Genomic DNA, 21,294 nt, shown 5'->3' with positions numbered 1-21,294 from the left:
ATACAGGGTGTATTGCAGTCATTCAACAAACCCACTTGAAAAGAGTCTTACTTTCCTGTGAATTTTTTAAACCTCCCAAGGACAAGATCAACAATGCCATTGGAACATCTACATCTCCCCAGTCCCACTCCATTCTGTCTGACTTGGATATGTGTCAGTTGGTCAGAATCCTATAACTTGTGATGGAACACATGATTTGGGGAATTTAGCAATCCAAAAGGGTGACTCATAATTATCTTTGTGGGCCGCCATTGGGTACAGAGAGATCTAAATAGAGAGCCTGTCCTCATAAACAATATGAAAATTGGTGCGAAATGCCAAGTGTTAGATTAGAAGAGCAAGGGGTGGCAAGCATTGGTGAGATATTTATAGGCTACTAAACTGTAGTGGTAATGTATACACTGTATAAATCCAGATAACTCGAGGTTCACGTGACTACAATAATCATTGCGGGGGAGGGAACTTCAATCTTCATATACACTGGGTAAACCTAATTGGCACTTAATGCTGTGGAGGATGGAATCCTGGAATTTATACAAAATTCTCTAAAACAGTTTGTTCAGGAACCAATTAGGGAATTGGGCTTTTTTAGATCTAGTATTATGCAATGAGGGAGAGCTAGTTAACAATCTCATCGTAAACTAGCCCGACGGAAAGAGTCCCAACCTGACGTTTTCCTAGATAATAGTATTAATGGGGAACCAGTAACCAAAGTAATTTAGAAAAGAGTCTGGGGTTAATTTTGATGTGATGTGACCATCAATTCACAAGACACGTGATTGGAAGTGAACAGTGGTTTTAATAATCTTACAACAGAGCCTGCCTGCGACGAGATGAACTGGCAGCAGGCGCACGACTGCAAAGCTTTATACTTCTGGTTAGTGGGCGGAGCCATGGGCGGAGCCAAGGTTGGAGCCCAGTACAAACTCCTCATCTCCCCCTATGGGCAGAGCCGCGCAACGGCTCAAATACGAGCCGACAAGGACACAATACATATACTGGAACACAGTGTGAATTTGTAGGTTTATAATTCACCACATGATGGATCCCTAAAAATGTCAAATTAAATGGGATATTAAATTGCTTAAAAACGGCAAGCCTTAGGGAACTACCCTATGAGTGCATAAAGCATTGGGCAGGTTCCAATTGAAATGTTGCATGCATTTAACTTCCAGAACAACTTTTTGTCCACTTTCCTCTCCATGCACAGGCACACACCTTTCCCCTTTTTAATATTTAGTAAGAAATGATAGCATGCAACTTCAGTTTTTTAATTCATTCATGGGATGTAAGCATTACTGGAAGGCCAGCATTTGTTGCCCATTTCTAACTGCCCTTAAAGCGTGACTTCAGTGACCACAGACAATTCTGAGACGAGCCGATAATGGAAACTAATTTATTATGAAATTATAGTATATACAATACACTCCATATCCCACCTGGGTCGGAGGTGTTGGTAGAAAACTGGCCGACTTTTATATTACAGATTTTTTAGGGTCCCCTCTCCTCAGCGGGGGAACTCATACTCCATGAGACTTGCGGGGAAGCTAATACTTCTACCCCGTAGGTCTCATGCAGGTCATAACTGCGACTTAACCTGCATATGTCAAGGGTTAGAAATGAATTTTGCCAACTTTTGGGTGCTGCACTGTTCACATTATGTCCCCATCAACCTCTGAGGGACAGAAGCCTTGTCTACCAGAATATTTTCAAACTCTAGTCCTGGTGATTTTAGTTGAGAAGTTTGGTACATTACATATCCTGAAAGTTCTTTACTTGAACAATTATTATTGGTGCCACTTTGCAATAAGAATTTTAACTTCTTAATTTTCCAATGCCAAAACCTTTTTGTTTGTAAGGCAACAAAAATGCTTCTTGCCAAAAACAACCCAATATAAGATATAGAACAGGGCTGGATCCTCTGTCCCGCCATGTCACATTTCCATTTCACCCCGCTGGCAGAATGCTCCATTACACTGGCCGGTCAATGGGGGTTTCCATTGTGGGGCAGTCCCACGGCATCGGGAAACCCCTGGAGAGCTGGCAAAATGGAGCATCCCACTGGTGGAGAATCCAGCCCCGTAGTCCCTTATTAAAAGATGTGCTATAAGTAAAGGACGAGCATAGAGTCCCTGCACTTAGTCGCTACAGGCCAAGTTAGCATGCAGGTTTGATATCCAAAGAACTGCTGAATCATCTTGGATTTGTAATTTTTCATTTATTTCCCACACACGGCAGCAAACGTTTAGCTATGTCAGTCTGCTCAGTATTTTAGTTTTTGCCTTTTTTAAAAATAAATTAACATTTTAGTTTTTAAAACGGTAATTATTTTGCAATTGCGACTTGGAAGGGAATTATGGTTTTAAAAGACATTCTCAGTTGGAACTGGAAGCTCTACCCTCAACTCTGACTTGAAAGTCATAGCCTTATGTTTAAAATTAACCCCCTTATTTTGTTAGCGCTATGTAGATGGAGGGATCAGCAACAACTTGCCTCGGTATGAATTGAAGAATACAATTACTGTGTCTCCATTCTCTGGAGAAAGCGATATCTGTCCTCGAGACAACCCCAGCAACTTCCATGAACTGCGAGTTACCAACACCAGCATTCAGTTCAGCCTGGGAAACCTGTATCGACTGACTCGAGCCCTCTTCCCTCCAGAACCAAAGGTATATGGTTGAAATTTATTTTTTAAAATATAAATTTAGAATATCCAATTTGTTTTTCCAATTAAGGGGCAATTTACCGTCGTCAATTCACCTACCTTGAAAATCTTTTTAGGTTGTGGGGGTGAGATGCACACAGACACTGGGAGAATGTACAAACTCCATACGGACAGTGACCCGGGGCTGGGATGAACCCATGTCCTCAGTGCCGTGAGGCAGCAGTGTTAACCACTGTGCTGCCTGGTTGAAATTTAAAACTATTTCAGATATTGAAATTTTTTAAAGAAGTTAAAAATAATAGCCACTATTTGTTAGTGGGTTCTTTTTGGACATGACTACTCACACCTGTGTTTCAAAAATTGCCGTCAAAACAAAACTAAACATGGCCTATCTGAATTTTCCCACTCTTTTGGTTATGGAAAATTCTTCAGATTAATTATTATTTATTATGGCTCTTCAGCATATTCAAATATTATTCTGACTACTCTATCTTGGGTTGTATACTTCCTGTCCACAACTCTCTTATTTCCTGTTGTTGTGATTTTAGGATCCTTGGAGCGAGGTGGGGGAGGGGCACGATTGCGGTAAAGGAAGCTGAAGTTTCCTTATTGGGTACTATCCCCGGGACACTGTGTCTGTATGGAGTTTGCATATCCTGCTCTTGTCTGTGTGGGTCTCACCCCAACAACCCAAAAATGTGCAGTGTGTGGATTGGCCATGCTAAAATTGCCCCTTCATTGGAAAAATAGGGAGAAAATAGGAGACCCCTTTATTTCTTTCAATGGTATTCCCTAGTTCTGGTCTCTCCCAGAAGGGGAAATATGCTTTCATCTTCCACCCTGTCAAGAACTTATAGATTTCAATGAAACCACCTCTCATGCTTCTCATCTCCTCCAATGGACACAGGCCCTGTCCAACCTTTCCTCATAATAATAAGAAATACATGGGTCCAAGAAATAAGACCGGCTAATGTTTTGGGTCTGGATCCTTTGTCGGGACATTAATCTAGATTCTCTCTTTTACAATTGCTGCTGCACAAGATGCATACTTCCAGCATTTTCTATGTTTAATTTAACATTTCAGTATTTTCTTCATTCCGTGTGACCTTCTTTACTAAAGTGTATTCTAGTTTAACTGAATAATGAAAACACATGACCAGTTTGTAAATAGATACTTGAAACATGCAGTTGGTTCTTGTGTGGTGTTTAAATTTCTACTGCTACTACTATATGCTTGAAATATATTGCATCTATTTGCTTTCTTGGAATAAGACAAAATGTCTATGCATAGTTGGAGATTTATACAGCCAGTCTTTTTTTACAAAAAGATTTCAGACGCAAGTAGGCCATTTAGAGTATAGAAAGAGCAGGAGGGAACTCAAAAGCAGTTCGGAGAGCGAAGAAGGGGAATGAAAAAGCACTGGCATGGAAGATTAGGGAAAATCCCAAGATACTTCATAATTGTATCAAAGGGAAGAAGATAACCAGGGAAAGAGTAGGGACCAAGGGCGTAATTTGTGCCTCAAGCCATATGGCATTGGTAGGGTGTTAAACAAGTACTTCACATCTGTCTTCACTTTGGAGGAGAATGTGGATGCAGAGGGACTGTGAGGTTTTTGAGCAGTTTGACATAGGGATGAGGAGGCTTAAAGTAGACAAATCCCCAGTTGCATCCCAGACTGCTGTGGGAGGAAATTACAGGGGTGCTGACTCAAATTTGTAATTTCTCTCTAGCCACATGGGAGGTACCAGAGGACTGGAAGATGGCTAATGTGCTTCCACTTTTCAAGAAGAGTGGTAGAGATAAGCCAGGGAATTACAGACCAGAGAGTCTCGCATCGGTGGTAGGGGAAACTATATTGGAGAAAATTCTGAAAATTCTCTACTAGGGAAAGTCAGCATGGCTTTGTCAGAGGAAGGTGATACCTATCAAATTTGATTGAAATCCTTGGAGGAGGTGACCAGGTATGCAGATGACGACAGTGTAGTTGATATAGTTTATATGGATTTCAGCAAAGCCTTTGAAAAGGCCCCACATGGGAGACTGATAAAGAAGGAAAAGCACATGGGATCCAGGGTAATGTGGCAAATTGGATCCAAAATGGTCTTAGTGATAGGAGACAGAGGGTGGTGGTAGAAGACTGTTTGTGTAACTGGAAGCTGGTGTCCAGCAGTGTAGGGTGAAAGTAGGTTTGGATTGGATTTGTTTATTGTCACGTGTACCGATGTACAGTGAAAAGTATTTTTCTGCGAGCAGCTCAACAGATTTGCAGATAACACTTAAGATTTGCTAGGTGGCTAACAGTGAAGAAGAAGGTCTTGGGTTACAAGAGGATGTCGACAGATTGGTCAGATGAGCAGAGCAGTGGCAGATGGAATTTAACTCTTGAAACCCTGTGAGCTGAAGCACTTTGGAAGGAGTAACACGATCAAGGGAGTACTCAATGAATGGCAATGTTAGGAAGCTCCGAGGAATGCACTGCTGCCTCACGGTGCCGAGGTCCCAGGTTTGATCCCGGCTCTGGGTCACTGTCCATGTGGAATTTGCACATTCTCTCTGTATCTGCGTGGGTTTCACCCCCACAAGATGTGCAGGGTAGGTGGATTGGCTGCACTAAATTTGCCCCTTAATTGGGAAAAAATTAATTGGATACTCTTTTTATATACTTTAAAAAAAAAAGAAAGCTCAGAGGAACAAAGGGATCTTTGGGTGCTTGTCCACAGATCCCTGAAGGCAGCCGGCCAGATTAATAGGGTATCTAAGAAGGCATATGAGACACCTGCCTTTATCAGTTGTGGCATAGATTGTCAGAGCAGGGAGGTTATGTTAGAGCTGTCCAGGGCTTTGGTTAGGCTGCAGCTGAAGTTCAGTTCCGGTCACCATACTATAGTAAGGATGTGATTGCACGAGAGTGTGCATAGGAGATTCACCAGGATGTTACCTGGGATGGAGCAGTTTAGCGATGAAGAGGTTGGATAAGCTCGGGTTGTTTTCTTTGGAGCAGAGAAGGCTGAGAGGGTACCCGATTTGAGGTTGTATAAGATTATGATGTGCATGTATAGGCTGGATAGAAAGCAGCTGTTCCCGGAGTTGATGGGTCAATAACAAGGGGTTATAATTTTAAGGTGAAAAGCAGGCGGTTTAGAGGGAATTTGAGGAAAAAATGTTTTCGTCCCAGAGGATGATGGGAATCTGGAATGCACTGACTGGGAGGGCAGTGAAGATAGGAAACCTCAATTTTTAAAAAGTACTTGGATGCGCACTTGAAATGTTACAGCATTCAAGGTTATGGCCCAAGTGTTGGGAAGTGGGATTAGCGCAGATTTGTTTTTCTTTCTTGTTTGTTCAGATTTGATGGGCCAAAGCGCCTCTACTGAACCATACAGTTCTGATTCTAACCTATTTTCAGGTGCTTGGTGAAATGTGCCATCAAGGTTATGGAGATGCACTTCGATTCCTCAAAGGAAATAGTAAGTCTTGAATTTTTGTTGTTGCAGGGTTTAAATCTGAAGTAATTTAAAAATATAGTGTTCATCTCATTTGTTTTTTTTAAACTATTTTTATTGTCCTCTTTCACATTTTCTCGCAAATTTATAGCTACCAACAATAATCAGCAACAAATATATCAATCCCCATATCAATAACAACGATCCCATCCTCGCGCCAAACATTAGCCCGCATGTTCACACAAACAAATGACAAAAAGTAATTAGGGATCACCCATGGTCACCATTAATACACACACAGCCCCCCTTCCCCCCCCCCCCCCCACCATCCCACCCACACGCCCCAATTAATGATGTTATCCAGTTCTTGAAAGAGCATTATGAATAATGCCCATGAATTGTAGAATCCCTCCATCCTTCCCCTCAGTTCAAACTTAACCTTCCCAAGAGTCAAGATTCCAACAGGTCCCCTGCCACGTCAGGGCACAGGGTGGAGAGGTTGCTGTCCAACCTAATCGGGATCCGCCTTCGAGCGATCAACAAGACGAAGGCTACAACATCTGCCTCCGCACCCGCTTACAACTTTGGCTGGTCCGACATCCCGAATATGGCCTCTTGGGGGCCCGGGTCCAGTTTCACGTGCACCACTTTAGAAATTATCCGAAAAACCTCCTTCCAGTAATCCTCCAGCTTTGGACAGGACCAAAACATGAACGTGATTAGCGGGCCCCCCTCCCCGCAACGTTCACATACATCTTCTATTCCTTCAAGGAATCACATCTTCTACTCCTTCAAAAAAAAAATAGTTCATCTCATTTGTTAGCGTCTTTTTCCATATTTGTGTCTCATTCAAAATTTCGTAGGAGTGGGGCCTAGGCTTTTCACAAGTTTGTGACTTTTCTTTGATAGCTTTATGAAAAGGTATCACTCATAAGTGAACATGATTTTGGATGTATTCATGCCACTAACACACAGCTGAACTGTTAAAATCATAATGCCAATGCAGCCTAAATCCATACAGAGCCTGGACAGTGAAACGGAGGAGATTCCTTGGAGGAGGGAATCTTGCTCTTGTTTGCTCCAGAATTATCTAAGTTCTTAACTCCTTAACTCCTGGATTTGCATTTCGCAATCTTTGGTTATTTGCACCCGTGCAAAAGATTTAGTGTTACATTCCTCAAAAGTATTGACTTCTATTTATTTTGATCTACACCATTAGTTGGAAGCTGCAATGTTATCTTTATTAAAATAGTTTTTGCACACTCCGATTTCCCCTGTTTTTGTTTGCTTCTTAGATCTACTTAAAATGCCAGTTCTGTTCGATGACTTGACTACCCTCACATTAATGAGGACGGCTGCCACATCCTACAGCCAGAATCAGGATAATCATTACAGCACAACTCGGCTCGGGGAAGAGGGGGTGGCAGCAATGATCACAAACGGAGCTCCAACAATAGAATCCAAATCGAACCACAAACAGCTGAGGAAAACACATTGGTCATCAGCACTGGATGAAAGAATAATAGAGAATCTACCCCCAAGACTTCGTAATGGTACTGTGAAACAGTATGTTAGGTTTGAATGCACAAATCGATTGTAAACCATCTGAGAATTTGAGCAATGTGATATGCTGATTACATATCCATTCATAATGTATTGTGCAGTGAAGTTTGGTACGACACCCTGGGCTGGTGCACGGTCAATTTCAGCTCACCCCTTAACCCAGAGTCGCAACACAATTGAATTAACAGCCTATTTTTAATCTTTAATAAGTCTTTGGCCCTTGGCTGCCAATAATTACAGTCACCAGGTTTGTAAATTTATATAATCACACACAAGATTTCAGATTGTTATCTTGAAGCATACATCCCTTCAAAATAAGCTTTCAGAGCCAGGTCTCTGTTTTCAGCCTGTAAACGTTTCACTGCAGATTCATTCATTCACATTCACAGAAATATGTCAACTCACAGCCTTTCTAGAGAGGAAAGGGAGAGAGCAGGTCCTTGTCCCTGTGTGTCCAGGTCTCAACTCTGCTTTCCTTGGGTCTCTTGAAATCATCCCACGCAGGCAGGATCCAATCACCACCTGCTACCAGGCAGAATATGGTCTTTTGGCAATTCATGGGCCACCAATCAACAAATCGCACTGAGTCCCACTCCATTTCTCGGGTGCCACAAAGTCTCAGTTCTGCTTTCCAAAACTAGCAGCGCCATATACTATGTTGCAACTTGTTGAATTCCTCATTCTCTCTACTGTTTGATTGAAAGATACATATCCATTAAGCATCCATGGATCAAAATGGCAACGGCAAAATTAAAGGGGAATTAAGGGAATCATCAGGAAGGACCCTCACCAGTTTCATAGAGTCCAGAGTATGTAAGCAATCAATAGAACATTACAGCGCAGTACAGGCCCTTCGGCCCTCGATGTTGTGCCGACCTGTGAAACCCCTCTAAAGCCCATCTACACTATTCCCTTATCATCCATATGTCTATCCAATGACCATTTGAATGCGTTTAGTGTTGGCGAGTCCACTACTGTTGCAGGCAGGGCATTCCACACCCTTACTACTCTCTGAGTAAAGAACCTACCTCTGACATCTGTCCTATATCTATCGCCCCTCAATTTAAAGCTATGTCCCCTCACGCTAAACATCACCATCCAAGGAAAAAGGCTCTCACTGCCCACCCTATCTAACCCTCTGATCATCTTGTATGCCTCAATTAAGTCACCTCTTAACCTTCTTCTCTCTAATGAAAACACCCTTAGGTCCCTCAGCCTTTCCTCATAAGATCTTCCCTCCGTACCAGGCAACATCCTGGTAAATCTACTCGGCACCCTTTCCAATGCTTCCACATTCTTCCTATAATGCGGCGACCAGAACTGCACGCAATACTCCAAATGCGGCCGCACCAGAGTTTGTACAGCTGCAACATGACCTCGTGGTTCCGAAACTCAATTCCTCTACCAATAAAAGCTAACACACCTCTCAACCTGGGTGGCAACTTTCAGGGATCTATGTACATGGACACCGAGATCTCTCTGCTCATCCACACTACCAAGAATGTTGCCATTAACCCAGTACTCTGTATTCCTGTTATTCCGTCCAAAATGAATCACCTCACACTTTTCTGCATTAAACTCCATTTGCCACCTGTCAGCCCAGCTCTGCAGCTTATCTGTGTCCCTCTGTAACTTGTAACATCCTTCTGCACTGTCCACAACTCCACTGACTTTAGTGTCATCTGCAAATTTACGCACCCATCCTTCTACGCCCTCCTCCAGGTCATTTATAAACACGACAAACAGCAGTTGCCCCAAAACATATCCTTGTGGTACACCACTAGTAACTGGGCTCCAGTCTGAACATTTCCCATCAACCACCACCATTTATCGTCTTCCAGCTAGCCAATTTCTGATCCAAACTGCTAAATCACCCTCAATCCCATGCCTCTGTACTTTCTACAATAGCCTACTGTGGGGAATCTTATCAAATGCTTTACTGAAATCCATATACACCACATCACCTGCTTTATCCTCATCCACCTGTTTGGTCACCCCTTCTCAAAGAACTCAATAAGGTTTGTGAGGCACGACCTACCCTTCATAAAACCATGAATTGAAACTGTTAAATTCTTACACTTTTCCTTTTTGTTCCTGTAGCATTGCATGAAGCATGTAAAGAGAAAAATGGTCTTTATGCACAGCTTAGCAACCTCTTGTTGGTTAGAATGGCATCCTACGTGATGTTACCTTACACACTACCATTGGAGTCCGCCTATTCTTTTGGCCGCAGGTATGTGTTCTGAGCAGCTTGATTCTACTGACTTTACAGTGATAGATGCGTTTATTTTGCAAAATTGTTTGATCACAACATGTACTTTTTAATACAAGAACAAAAGTAATAGCATCAGGATTAGGCAACCCAGTCCTTTGAGCCTGTTCTGCTATTCAATAAGATCATGGCAGATCTGATCTTAGCCTTGCTCTGCTTTCCTGCCAGTTCCATTAAACGTGATTCCCCTATAGCCCCAAAGATATGCCTCCCAGTCTTGAATATATTCAATGACTCAACCTCCACAGCTCTATGAAGTGGAGAACTCAAAAGATTCAAATCAAAATTGGGTAGGTCCTGTAGATGTGAGCATGCACAAAAAATGTCAAACCATCAATGATCTGTGCACGTAGATGGAGCAGTCAGTAAGTACAGTTCCACTTCCACAAAAACGGTGCTGAATATAATGTGCACCATGTGCAGTCACTGAGTTGGATTGGGTGTGAGGCATAGGATAACATAACTTGCATTTCAGATCTACCTGATGTTCCATCACTTTTACACAACACCAAACAACTTCCAAAATGGAGGGTGAGATCTAGATGCATTGATAGCGGGGTGTAATCACCCGCACTGGGCCTACGGGGTAGGAATGATTATCTTCCCCGTGGTCCTTGCGGAGTATGAGCTCCTCCACCCTTGACCCTATTAACTGCTATAGGTCAGCCAGTAAGGCACTGTCCAGAACAGAAACGCGGTAGGGATCTACCAGGCAGTGCTAATATCGTGTGTGAATCAAACTACGTTTCTTTATTTTACTCGGTCTGGACTCCCCGTGTCCTTATTAAACATAGCAAAAGTGAATTTATTTAAGGATGGTGAAGGGCAGCATGGTGGTGCAGTGGTTAGCGCTGCTGCCTCACGGAGCCAAGGAGACAGGTTCGATCCTGGCCCCGGGCCACCTTCTGTGTGGAGTTTGCTCATTCTCCCCATGTCTGCGTGGTTCCCCCCCCCCCCCTCCCCACAACTCAAAGATGTGCAGCGTAGGTGGATTGTCCATGCTAAATTGTCCCTAATTGGAAAAAAAAAGAATTGTGTACTCCAAATTTAGGTTTTAAAAATTAAAGGATGGTGACAGAGCGGGGTGGAGATATGAAAATTATTTTCTATTGGATTGTGCTGCGACAGAGCATTTAAATATTTAGAAACTTGGTTTGGTCGTGTGTGCCTGTTAATTGAATTGCCTGATTACTTCAATCACTCTCTAGTTTGTTTCTAAACATGACTATTTCACAGTTACCAAGTACAGTGGCAGGAATTGACAAATAAAACCATTTGATGCATCCACACCTGGGAACAACCATCTTGTCTAAATAAAAATCTACAAAGTGGTATTTGTCATAATATGCACACAAGTATATGATGGTGCACAGACAGGCACTGATTGACACACAGGATGACCAATGAACACACAGAACACAGCAGCCAATCACCAGACAGGACACGACCACTATCAAGCCAGAGGGCACTAGTTTTCCCGCTCTCTTGGGATCCAGCCTCTGAGACAGTCAGAGCCCGTGAGCAACAACTAGAACAAACACCATGTGGTAGTAAGATAGTCTGGTCAGGTTAGCCTCAGGTCTACAGTCAACTCAGCATAGTGTCAACCCACAGTTTAAGTATGTATGATAGTTAAGAGTTCAATAAAATTGAATTGCATTTTTTCAAGTGTTGGAAGCCTGTCTCTCTCTCTCTCTCTCACTGCTGCAGTAAACGCAGTCCTCGCAGACCCAGCTTGCCCAACACATCATGATACCAGTGAGTCATGTTCGAGTTTGACGGACCTACCTTGAGATAGTCTGCCTTTGGCCAGCGATCAGCCATCCGGTAACATGGACAGCATCCACCCTCCTCTGCCGCTCTGCATCGGCAGCAAACTTGGTGCAAACTGGAAGATTTTCAAGCAGTAGTTCTGGCTATATCTTGAAGCCACCGACCTCGAAGCCGCATCGGATGCCAGGAAGATTGCTCTCTTCCCCTCTACAGCCGGGGACCACGCTATCCACACCTTTAACTCCCTCACCTTTGCTGAAGGCGAGGACAAGACAAAGTTTAAAACAGTCCTGCTGAAGTTCAACAGCCACTGTGACATCGAAGTCAACGAGAGCTTTAAACGCTATGTGTTCCAGCAGAGGCTTCAGGGTAAGGATGAACCTTTTCAGTCCTTCCTAACCCATCTCCATGATCCGCGACCAGATCGTTTTCAGGGTCCACTCCGATCCCCTTCGCCAGCAGCTCCTTAAAGTGAAGCAGCTCACCCTGACCATCGCCATTGAGACCTGCGCCCTACATGAGCACGCTAATAACCTGAACTCCCATATCAAGGCGACAGAAACAGCACGGCAAGGCCCCCACAATGTGGAGTGGGTGCAGGCCGTAAAACAGCTCCAGGGCCTGAGTCTGGACGAGGACGGCCATTTCGCGCGCTTTTCCAGGGCTCCTGCGCATGAGCGCAACGACCAAGGGGACATCGAGGCTGAGGACCGAACTGCGCAGGTGCGCATATCATTCGACCGCACCGCGCATGCGCGGTGGCGCACTGAGTGTCCTGACATCGGTGCCATGACGTGCAACAACTGTGGCTCCGCCCACTTAAAGCGGCATTGTCCCGCGAAATCTCGACTCCGTCTCCAGTGTGGCAAGCTTGGCCACTACGCAGCCCTGTGCAGATCTGCTCCACTGCCCAACACACAGCGATCCCAGCCACAGCGCAGGAATGTCCGGTCAGTACAGCAACCCGTTGCAGACTCCGACTTTGACATGGCTCCAGATCCCGACACCGAAGGCCTCACAACCCCATTCCGAGTGGGCATCCTACGATGCTTTCCGCCAAAAAGGTGAAACAACTCCCAGTGATGAGCAGTGATCCAGACGATGAGTGGTGTGCCACCCTTACGGTCAACAACTCTCGCATACGCTTCAGAATGGACACCGGCGCTTCAGCGAACCTCAGTTCAAAGTCTAACCTTGATACCATCCGCGTCAAGCCGAGCATTTTTCCACCGGCCTGCCAGCTTCTCGACTACAATGGCAATGCCATTGCAGCCAGTGGCTCATGCCAGCTTGTGGTATCCCATCGTTTTTCAAAAACAACCCTGCGTTTTGAAATTGTCAGATCCAACAGAGCTTCCTTGCTCGGTGCTCGGGCCTGCAAAATCCTGAATCTTGTGCAGCGGATTCATACCATGTCGTCTGCTGAGGCAACGGCCTCGCCAGATGCCAACTTCCAAACCCAATTCGATGTCATCATAGCACAATATGACAGCGTCTTCGAAGGTATGGGCACACTCCCCTACCGATACTAGATACTTCTGAAACCGAATGCCTCACCTGTGGTTCATGCACCGGGTCGGGTGCCGGCACCCCTTAAGGACCGCCTCTAGCAGCAACTGCAAGACCTCCAGGACCAGGGCGTCATTTCTAAGGTCACGGAACCCACGGACTGGGTTAGCTCCATGGTTTGTGACAAAAAACCGTCAGGGGAACTTTGCATTTGTATCGACCCCAAAGATTTGAACCGTAACATCATGAGGGAACACTACCCTATCCCTAAGCGAGAAGAGCTCACCAGCGAAATGGCTCATGCCAAGTTTTTCACTAAGCTGGATGCCTCCAAGGGGTTTTGGCAAATACAGCTTGACGCGTCCAGTCAAAAGCTGTGCACATTTAACACCCCATTTGGTTGTTACTGTTACAACCGGATGCCCTTTGGCATCATCTCCGCCTCGGAGGTGTTCCACCGAATAATGGAGCAAATGATGGAGGGCATCGAGGGGGTGCGAGTGTACATCGATGATATCATTGTCTGGTCCACAATTCCTCAGGAGCACATCGAGTGTTCCATAGGAAAATGAGAACTAGAACATGCAACATGTGGTAGTAAGATAGTCTGGTCAGGTTAGCCTCGGGTCTCCAGTCAACTCAGCATAGTGTCAACCCACAGTTAAAGTATGTTTAATAGTTAAGAGTTCAATAAAATCGAGTTGCATTTCTTCAAGTGTTAGAAGTTTGTCTCTCTCTCACTGCTGCAGTAAACTCAGTCCACGCAGACCCAGCTTACCCAACACATCAGTATTGAAGAAAATAAACATTCACCTGATGCTGAGGCAAAAAACAAAAATGCCACAGAAAGTCTGTTTTTGAGAAGTTTTAAAATACTCTTAGAAGCTGTATCTGGAATCATAATGATACAACACCGAAGAAGACCATCAGACCCTTCATGCCTATTCTGGCTATTTGCAAGTGTTTTGTTATGCTCAGCATCTTTTTGGGCTACAAAAGCAGCTGTTGCTGAGTAGCAGTAGCATTGAAATTTTAAGGGTATGCAAATATAATTTTGTTTTTTTTCAGTAAAGGCCAACTAACTGATCCCCTTTGGGATCAGAGATTTAAATTCTTGTCCCTGGCTTACGGAGGACAAAAACCTGCCAGTCCCCCCGCCCCCCAGATTGTTATGTAGTAATGCCAAGAGAAAGTGTGGTGTGATCAGTCTTGGCTTTACTGCCATCAAATGGCCTGCTTAAGACTTAATAGTTTGTCTGCCTTGTGGAGAACGGCCATTTCTACAAGATTCTGGAGGGTTGCCAGTGCACCAGCATGAGGGCAGGGGGCAGATCTTTTTTAAGGTAGTTAGTAAGTTTTTTTTTCCCACTTTACACGATTGCTTCCTCTGTCAAGAGTGCTGTTTGACACAATGTTGCAAAGTGTACGTAGCACCTCAAACAGCACTTGTGTCAGCTTTTGCCTCTGTGCTGTTGTGGTGACACCACTAACACAATGGTTGCAACAATATGCAGGTGAAGTTGCTCTTGACATAAAAATACTGTTGATGCTGGAAATCTGAAATCAAAACAGAAAATGCTGGAAATGCATAACATCAGAAATGTTGGAAATTATCTGGCCTGATAACTTTCTCTCAATACAACTGCCAGATAAGTGTTTAAAGCATTTTCCTTTTTTTTTTCTTATTAGTTGCATTTGTCGACAAATTCAGCAGGCAGGAAACTTTGTTTTTACTGAATTTAGTGCGGATAGAGTAGGGATGGCTTTGCCTTTCAGTCTGCCAGACCAATTGTGACTACCAGCACGGAGTTGGAATAGTGAAATTGTTTTATAATGACAGTCGATTGTTGGTTTTGGGCAAATACTGGAATGAATGCCATTGACCACTGAATATACCAACTGCAATAGCTTGGCTGCGCTTTCCATGTGACTCTTGTTCTTTTAAAATATTCCACAGGTTAGTGGAGTGGCTTCCTGATGTCCCAGAGGATGTTTGCTGGATGCGTGAACAACTATACATTATTAGTGATGCCATTTATCATCGAGCAACCAAGCGATTTAGGCTGCAGCCATGTTCCAGGTTTGTAGCTATTTGGAAATACATGTTTTTAAAATGTTTTTGTCAAAATAGCATCCTCGTATGACATTTCAGCCATATTTTCTCTCTGAAAACAGGAAATAATAAGCAGTATAATAGACTAAGAATTAGAAATTTGCATCTATTTGGAAACAAAAGTTGAAGGCAGTTTAAAGGATGACCTTACCAGTCAGATTTACCTTTAAGTGGCTCATGATCTGGGATTTCATTTACAGGCCTCTGCAGGGATACCATATTTTTCTTGGTCCAAAATGAGGCAGCCAACACTATACATTTTTAATATGCTGCATCTTTCTGTGTCAGAGTATGAAGATCTGCGGCTTGGGTGGTAGCGACCCTTTTTCTGATCCCAAACGTTCCCGGTTTCAGTCCTGTTGCATGGACTCTGGCCAAAGAAGACCCTAACCAGTGCGATATGAATGGAGAAGGGCAATGAGTCAGCATTACAGGGACCCCATGTAACATGGGGGTGGGGGGTTGAAGAGAGTGCTGGAAATGTCTATGATAAATAACTGAATATCCCAAAGAATGAGTCTAAGATTTGGAGATGATTTGTCATTTATAAAACCATAAGAAATGGGAGTAGAATCAGGCCATCGAGTCTGCCCCACCATTCTCTTCCCCATTCTCCTGCCTTCTCCCTTATCCTCTGATCTTATTAATCAAGAATCTATCTATCTCTGTCTTAAAGACACTCAGTGATTTCGCCACCCCGCCTTCTGCGGCAATATGTTCCACAGATTCATCACCCTCTGGTTGAAGAAATTCTTCAGTCTAAGGCTGTTCACGGGTTCTGGACTCTCCTACAGTTGAAACATCCTCCCCACATCCACTCTTTCTTGGTTAGTATTCTGTAAGTTTCAATAGATCCCCTTATCCTTCTAAACTCCATTGAGTAGACCCAAAGTCCTCAACCACTCCCCATATGAAAAGCCCTTCATTCCCAGCATCATTATTGTGATCCTCCTCTGGGCCCCCTCCAAGACCAGCACATCCTTCTTTCGATACAGGGCCCAAAACTGCTCACAATACCCCAAATGGGATCTGACCAGACAGAGCCTTATACAGCCTCAGCAGTACAGTTCTTGTATTCTAGCTCTCTCAAAATGAATGCTAACATTGCATTTCCTTTCCTAACTGCCAACTGAACCTGCATGTTAACCTTAAGATAATCCTTAACAAGGGCGCCTAAGTCCCTTTGTGCTTCTGATTTCCAACGTCTTTCTCCATTTAGAAAATAAGTCTATGCTCTATTCTTCCTACCAAAATTCACACTTTTCCATATTGTATTCCATCTGTCACTTCTTTGCCTAATCTCCTAGCTTGTCCTTCTGCAGCCTCCCCACTTCCTCAACACTACCTGTCCCTCTACAAATCTGCAAACTTGCAACAATGCCCTCAGTTACTTTTTCCAGATCATTAATGTATACCGTGAACACTGACCCCTGCAGAACTGCACTGGTCACTGGCCAGCACCCTGAAAAAGACTCCTTTATCCCCAATCTCAGCCAATCCTCAATCCATGCCAGCACCTTGCCTCTTAACACCATGGGCTCTTATCTTATTTAGCAGCCTCCTGTACGCCACCTTGTCAAAGGTCTTCTCGAAATCCAAATAGATAACGTTCATTGGTTCTCCTTTGTCAATCATCCTTGTTACCTCCTTGAAAGAATTCTAACATATTTGTCAGACATGACCGCCCCTTAATGAAGCCGTGCTGACTCAGCCCTATTTCACCATGCACTTCTTTGAATTCCGTAATCTCATCCTTAATAATACTCTACAATCTTACCAATGACTGATGTCAGGTTAACCGGAATATCATTTCCTGTCTCTGCCTCCCTCCCTTCTTAAACACGGGTGTTACATTAACCATTTTCCAGTCCTCTGGAGACTCTCCCTGACTCAACACTGAAAGATCACCACCAATGCCTCCACAATCTCCTCCGATACCTCCTTCACAACCCTGGGATGTAGTCCATCTGGTCCTGGTGATTTATTCACCTTCAGACCTTTCGGCTTCTCCAGCATCTTCTCCATCGTGATGGCCACTACACTCATCTCTGCCCCCTTACTCTCTTGGAAGTTCTGGTATGCCACTGGTGTTGTCTACGGTGAAGACTGATGTAAAGTACCTATTCAGTTCCTCTGCCATTTCCTTGTTTCCTATTACTACTTCTCCAGGCTCATTTTCCAGTGGTCCAATGTCCATTCTTGCCTCTGTCTTACCTTTTTATATATTAAAAAAAAACTCTTGCAATCTTCTTTTATATTACTAGCTAGCTCACACTCAAAATTCATCTCCCTTTATTGCTTTTTTAGTTGTCCTCTGCTTGCTTTTAAAGGCTTTCCATGAATCCTCACCACTTTTGTATACTTTTTCTTTTGCTTTTATGCTGTCCCTAACTTCCCTTGTCACCATTTTCCTCTTCCTTGGGATGAATTTCTGTTGTGCTTCCTGAATAACCTCTAAAAACTCCTGTCATTGCTGTTTCACCATCTTACCTGCTGAGATCCCCTTCCAATGAACTTTGGCAAGCTCCTCCTTCATGTCTTTGTAGCTGCCTCTACTCAATTGTAATATCATTACACTTGATTCCAGATTCTCCCTCTCAAACGACAGGGTAAATTCCATCATATTATGGTCACTGCCCCCCCCCCCCCCCCCCAAGAGTTCCTTCATCTTCAGTTTCCTGATCAGGTCTGCCTCATTACCACATCAAAACTAGAATTGCCTGTTCCCTTGTAGGCTCTACCACAAGCTGCTCCAAAAGAAATCTCGTAGACATCCTACAAATTCCTTTTCTTGATTTTCCCAGTCCACCTGCATAATTGAAGTCCCCTATGATAATTGTAATATTGCCTTTCTTTTCTGCTTTTTCTATCTCCTAATTTATTTTCTGCCCCACATCCTGACTACTGCTGGGGGCCTGTACATTACTCCCATCAGGGTATTTTTTCCTTTATTGCTCAACTCTACCCACACGGATTCTATGCCTTCTGACCCTATATTGCTTCTTGTTGTCGATTTGCTTTCATTTCTTTTAATTTAAAAAATTTACATTGCATAACCTGAATACCGTAATTGCAAGGTTGATTCCATGTCCCACCTTTCGATATCATGGCATCAATAAAAGTTTCAAACGAGTTTTGGAAAATCCCAAAGGAGTGACCGAAGAAGACGGTTTCTTCTGTTGGGTGTCGAGTTGATTTCTAAAGCTTTAACAGAACCTTATTGTTTATTGAACACTATGTTGTTGTGGAGAAAATATAAGAATATATTTTGTTGACAATTGTAATCATTTTTATGAAGAGTTCTAATTTTAAACATGAACTGAATCTCTTGTAATATTTGCTTTATTTTCCAGTCTTCGGACTAACATACCTCTGAGAAAATGCTTGAGCCTGCCACTTAACTCAAACCAATACCAGCCTTACCTCGCTTCTCAAATCTCCACGGTGGAGCTGAACTCCCAGCACAATGAGTTTCCCAGCTCCTCTGATCCAATGATGCATGAATTTGATGCTTTGGCCAGGCAGTGTCTGACAACTTCATGCAAGCAAATCCATTTCTTCACTAGCTCAAATGATTTCTGAATGGCGACAGGAATTTTTCAAAGACAACTGACCAGGAAGTAATTTCTAACATGGTTCAGAGATTGGAATGACAATCCCAAACGATTGCCCACTTTAGGTGTGCATGCATGTGTATGTATGCATGTGTGTGTCACCTATTGCATGGTGATAATTTCTTCACTCACCCGGAGGAAACCTTGTTCTCTTGATTTCAAAATAATAATCTTTAAGGCCACTCCTAAATTTTGTTTACCCGGCATTCTTGTCATACATTCAAACTGTTTTCAGGAACCTTAACACATGTTATGAATTATGTAGGGACATGTTATGAATTATGTAGGGGCATTGACTAACGTTTGCACTTTATTGATAACAATTTCCGCAGCATCAATGATTAGTGCCCAACTATTTTGTTTCAGCAACTCAAATTGGTATTATTCATTTTAAAAGCATTGATATTCTGATACCTTAAATAGATCATTTATGTGTACAACAGAATCACTATATTTTAAACTACCTGTGGTGGATATTAAGTTTAATCTATGCATTAGTTTTACCTCATTCCTTTATACATATTCTGTCACTACTTGTACACTCCTACCTATCCCGTACCGGCTGAGGTTATTCATGAAGGCCTTGCCCCGTAGTTGTCCTCGGGTTAAATCACCACCAGTCAGCTCTCTTCCTCATCTAGTCATCTAGGACTATGGTGACTTTACCTTTTACCTTTATTCCCACCTATGCACTCCTTTTACTTGCATTTGACTGAAGAAGCAAAACTGATTTGTATTTGTTAACTAAAGATCTTTTAAGAAATTTATGACCGTACTTAATATCTGAGTGTTTGCCTATGGGGCGTCATGCGTATTTAAATATTTTCAATTGCAGAGAAACCTCCATTGTCTAATTTCCCAATTCAGATGTTAAAATCTTGTACAAAAAGTTGTCCTTTTACATGTTCAACTGATATCAGAGCCATTAATGCTTGTGTTCCTGAGCCTCAATTATTACTGTACCAATTCAGTAAGTTTCTACATTTGGAATACTTGATTATCTGCTGCTATCCAGTACCAGTGACAGGACATGGGGTTTCGATTAGATGAACTTGTGGTCCTTCAGTTCTGACAAATGCGGGTACATAGCATATATGTTTCTCAAACCAGAATGTACCTTGTTCATTCCATGGAGTTGACTGGAAACCTGAAACGGCTGGGGGGAAAACGTTATATTTACACTGTCTCTCTCTCTCTAATAAGACAAAATAGTGTCTCTGGTGCTATTTTCACTGATTTTTTGAAAATAAAAAGCATGAGAATCTCATGATATGCCTTTTTGTCAGTGCCAATTATTGACAAATACCTTTTTATAATTATTCCAAGTCAGCAATTGAACACGCGTTGTATGAATGTAATTCTGTTTACCTCCCTCCTCTATCTTTATGTGTAAATAATATTAAATAAAACCATTATTATACCTGAGCAAAACTTCTGATATTGTTCATGTGTGGTCTGTCGAGAATTATGTATTTCTAGAATGATATAATATGCCTTACCTTTTCTCAGTTCCCAAAATAAGTGTTAATTTTAGTCTCCAAAATGGGCTCTTTTTTTAATGATCCTCTAAGATCTTTTCCTCCTTCTGCTATCACATCCTCTGATTCAACATTCATGCCATGCAAAGTCTTTAATACTATATCTCCAATAAAATTAATTGGTCTCTAGTCGCATTTCAGGCCTATGAGCTTTCATCAGAGAGTGTGACATCAGCTTTCTCAATTCCATTGTTCCCACCACTCATTCTAATCTATATCCTTCTGAACATGCATTTTTCTGTTGTCTTGGATCCAACCCTAACATCACCACCCTTGCCAGCAGGTTTTGATGATAGTGGTGTTATTTGGCATCTTGATCTCCACATAGCACAGGCTAAACATCAATCATCGGACACTTCCTCCATTTTCCTCTGGACCATGGCCTCACCCACTGATCATAAAGCCATTGTTTGCAGGGCTGTCACTGTTGTTCATGGTTTCCAATAAACGAGCCCCCTCAAAACCAAACAGACCAATTCTACCCACTTCCCAAGAATCAGAAAGTTTTGCACGGTCCTCCTCTGTTACAATGCTTCCAAGTTTTATGTCATCCACAAACTTTGAAATTGTCCCCTGCACACCAATTTCCAAATCATTAATATCAGAAAAAGCAAGAGTCCCCACGAACCTTCCTAGTCTGAAAAATATCCATTAACCATTTCCTATCTGTTTCCTATTACGCAGCCAATTTTGTATCCATGTTGCTTCTCTCCCTTTTAACTTTAAACTTTCTCACAAGCCTGTTGTGTGGCATTGTATCAAATAGTCTATGTACACCACCATCATCCTCATCAAACCTT

The 21,294-nt window shown here is 42.9% G+C and overlaps 1 protein-coding gene across 5 annotated transcripts in view; it reads left to right on the top strand.

Annotated features, from left to right (window-relative positions):
• pnpla3 (patatin-like phospholipase domain containing 3) overlaps window positions 1-20,391 on the top strand; it is a 68,847-nt gene extending 48,456 nt beyond the window's left edge. For all 5 annotated transcript variants that reach the window (XM_038781082.1, XM_038781081.1, XM_038781080.1 and 2 more), the window contains 6 exons: window positions 2,460-2,669; window positions 6,076-6,136; window positions 7,408-7,665; window positions 9,776-9,908; window positions 15,187-15,309; window positions 18,696-20,391. In XM_038781082.1, the coding sequence (XP_038637010.1) occupies window positions 2,460-2,669; window positions 6,076-6,136; window positions 7,408-7,665; window positions 9,776-9,908; window positions 15,187-15,309; window positions 18,696-18,924 (1,014 nt within the window). In that variant the 3' untranslated portion in view covers window positions 18,925-20,391. The remainder of the gene's footprint in view (window positions 1-2,459; window positions 2,670-6,075; window positions 6,137-7,407; window positions 7,666-9,775; window positions 9,909-15,186; window positions 15,310-18,695) is intronic.
• Window positions 20,392-21,294: the final 903 nt, after the last annotated feature.

The sequence above is a fragment of the Scyliorhinus canicula genome, chromosome 20 (assembly GCF_902713615.1).
Source record: "Scyliorhinus canicula chromosome 20, sScyCan1.1, whole genome shotgun sequence".
In the NCBI taxonomy this organism is placed as follows: Eukaryota; Metazoa; Chordata; class Chondrichthyes; order Carcharhiniformes; family Scyliorhinidae; genus Scyliorhinus; species Scyliorhinus canicula.
Note: the sequence above shows the minus strand (reverse complement) of the source record. Positions and strands in the feature narration are given on the sequence as shown.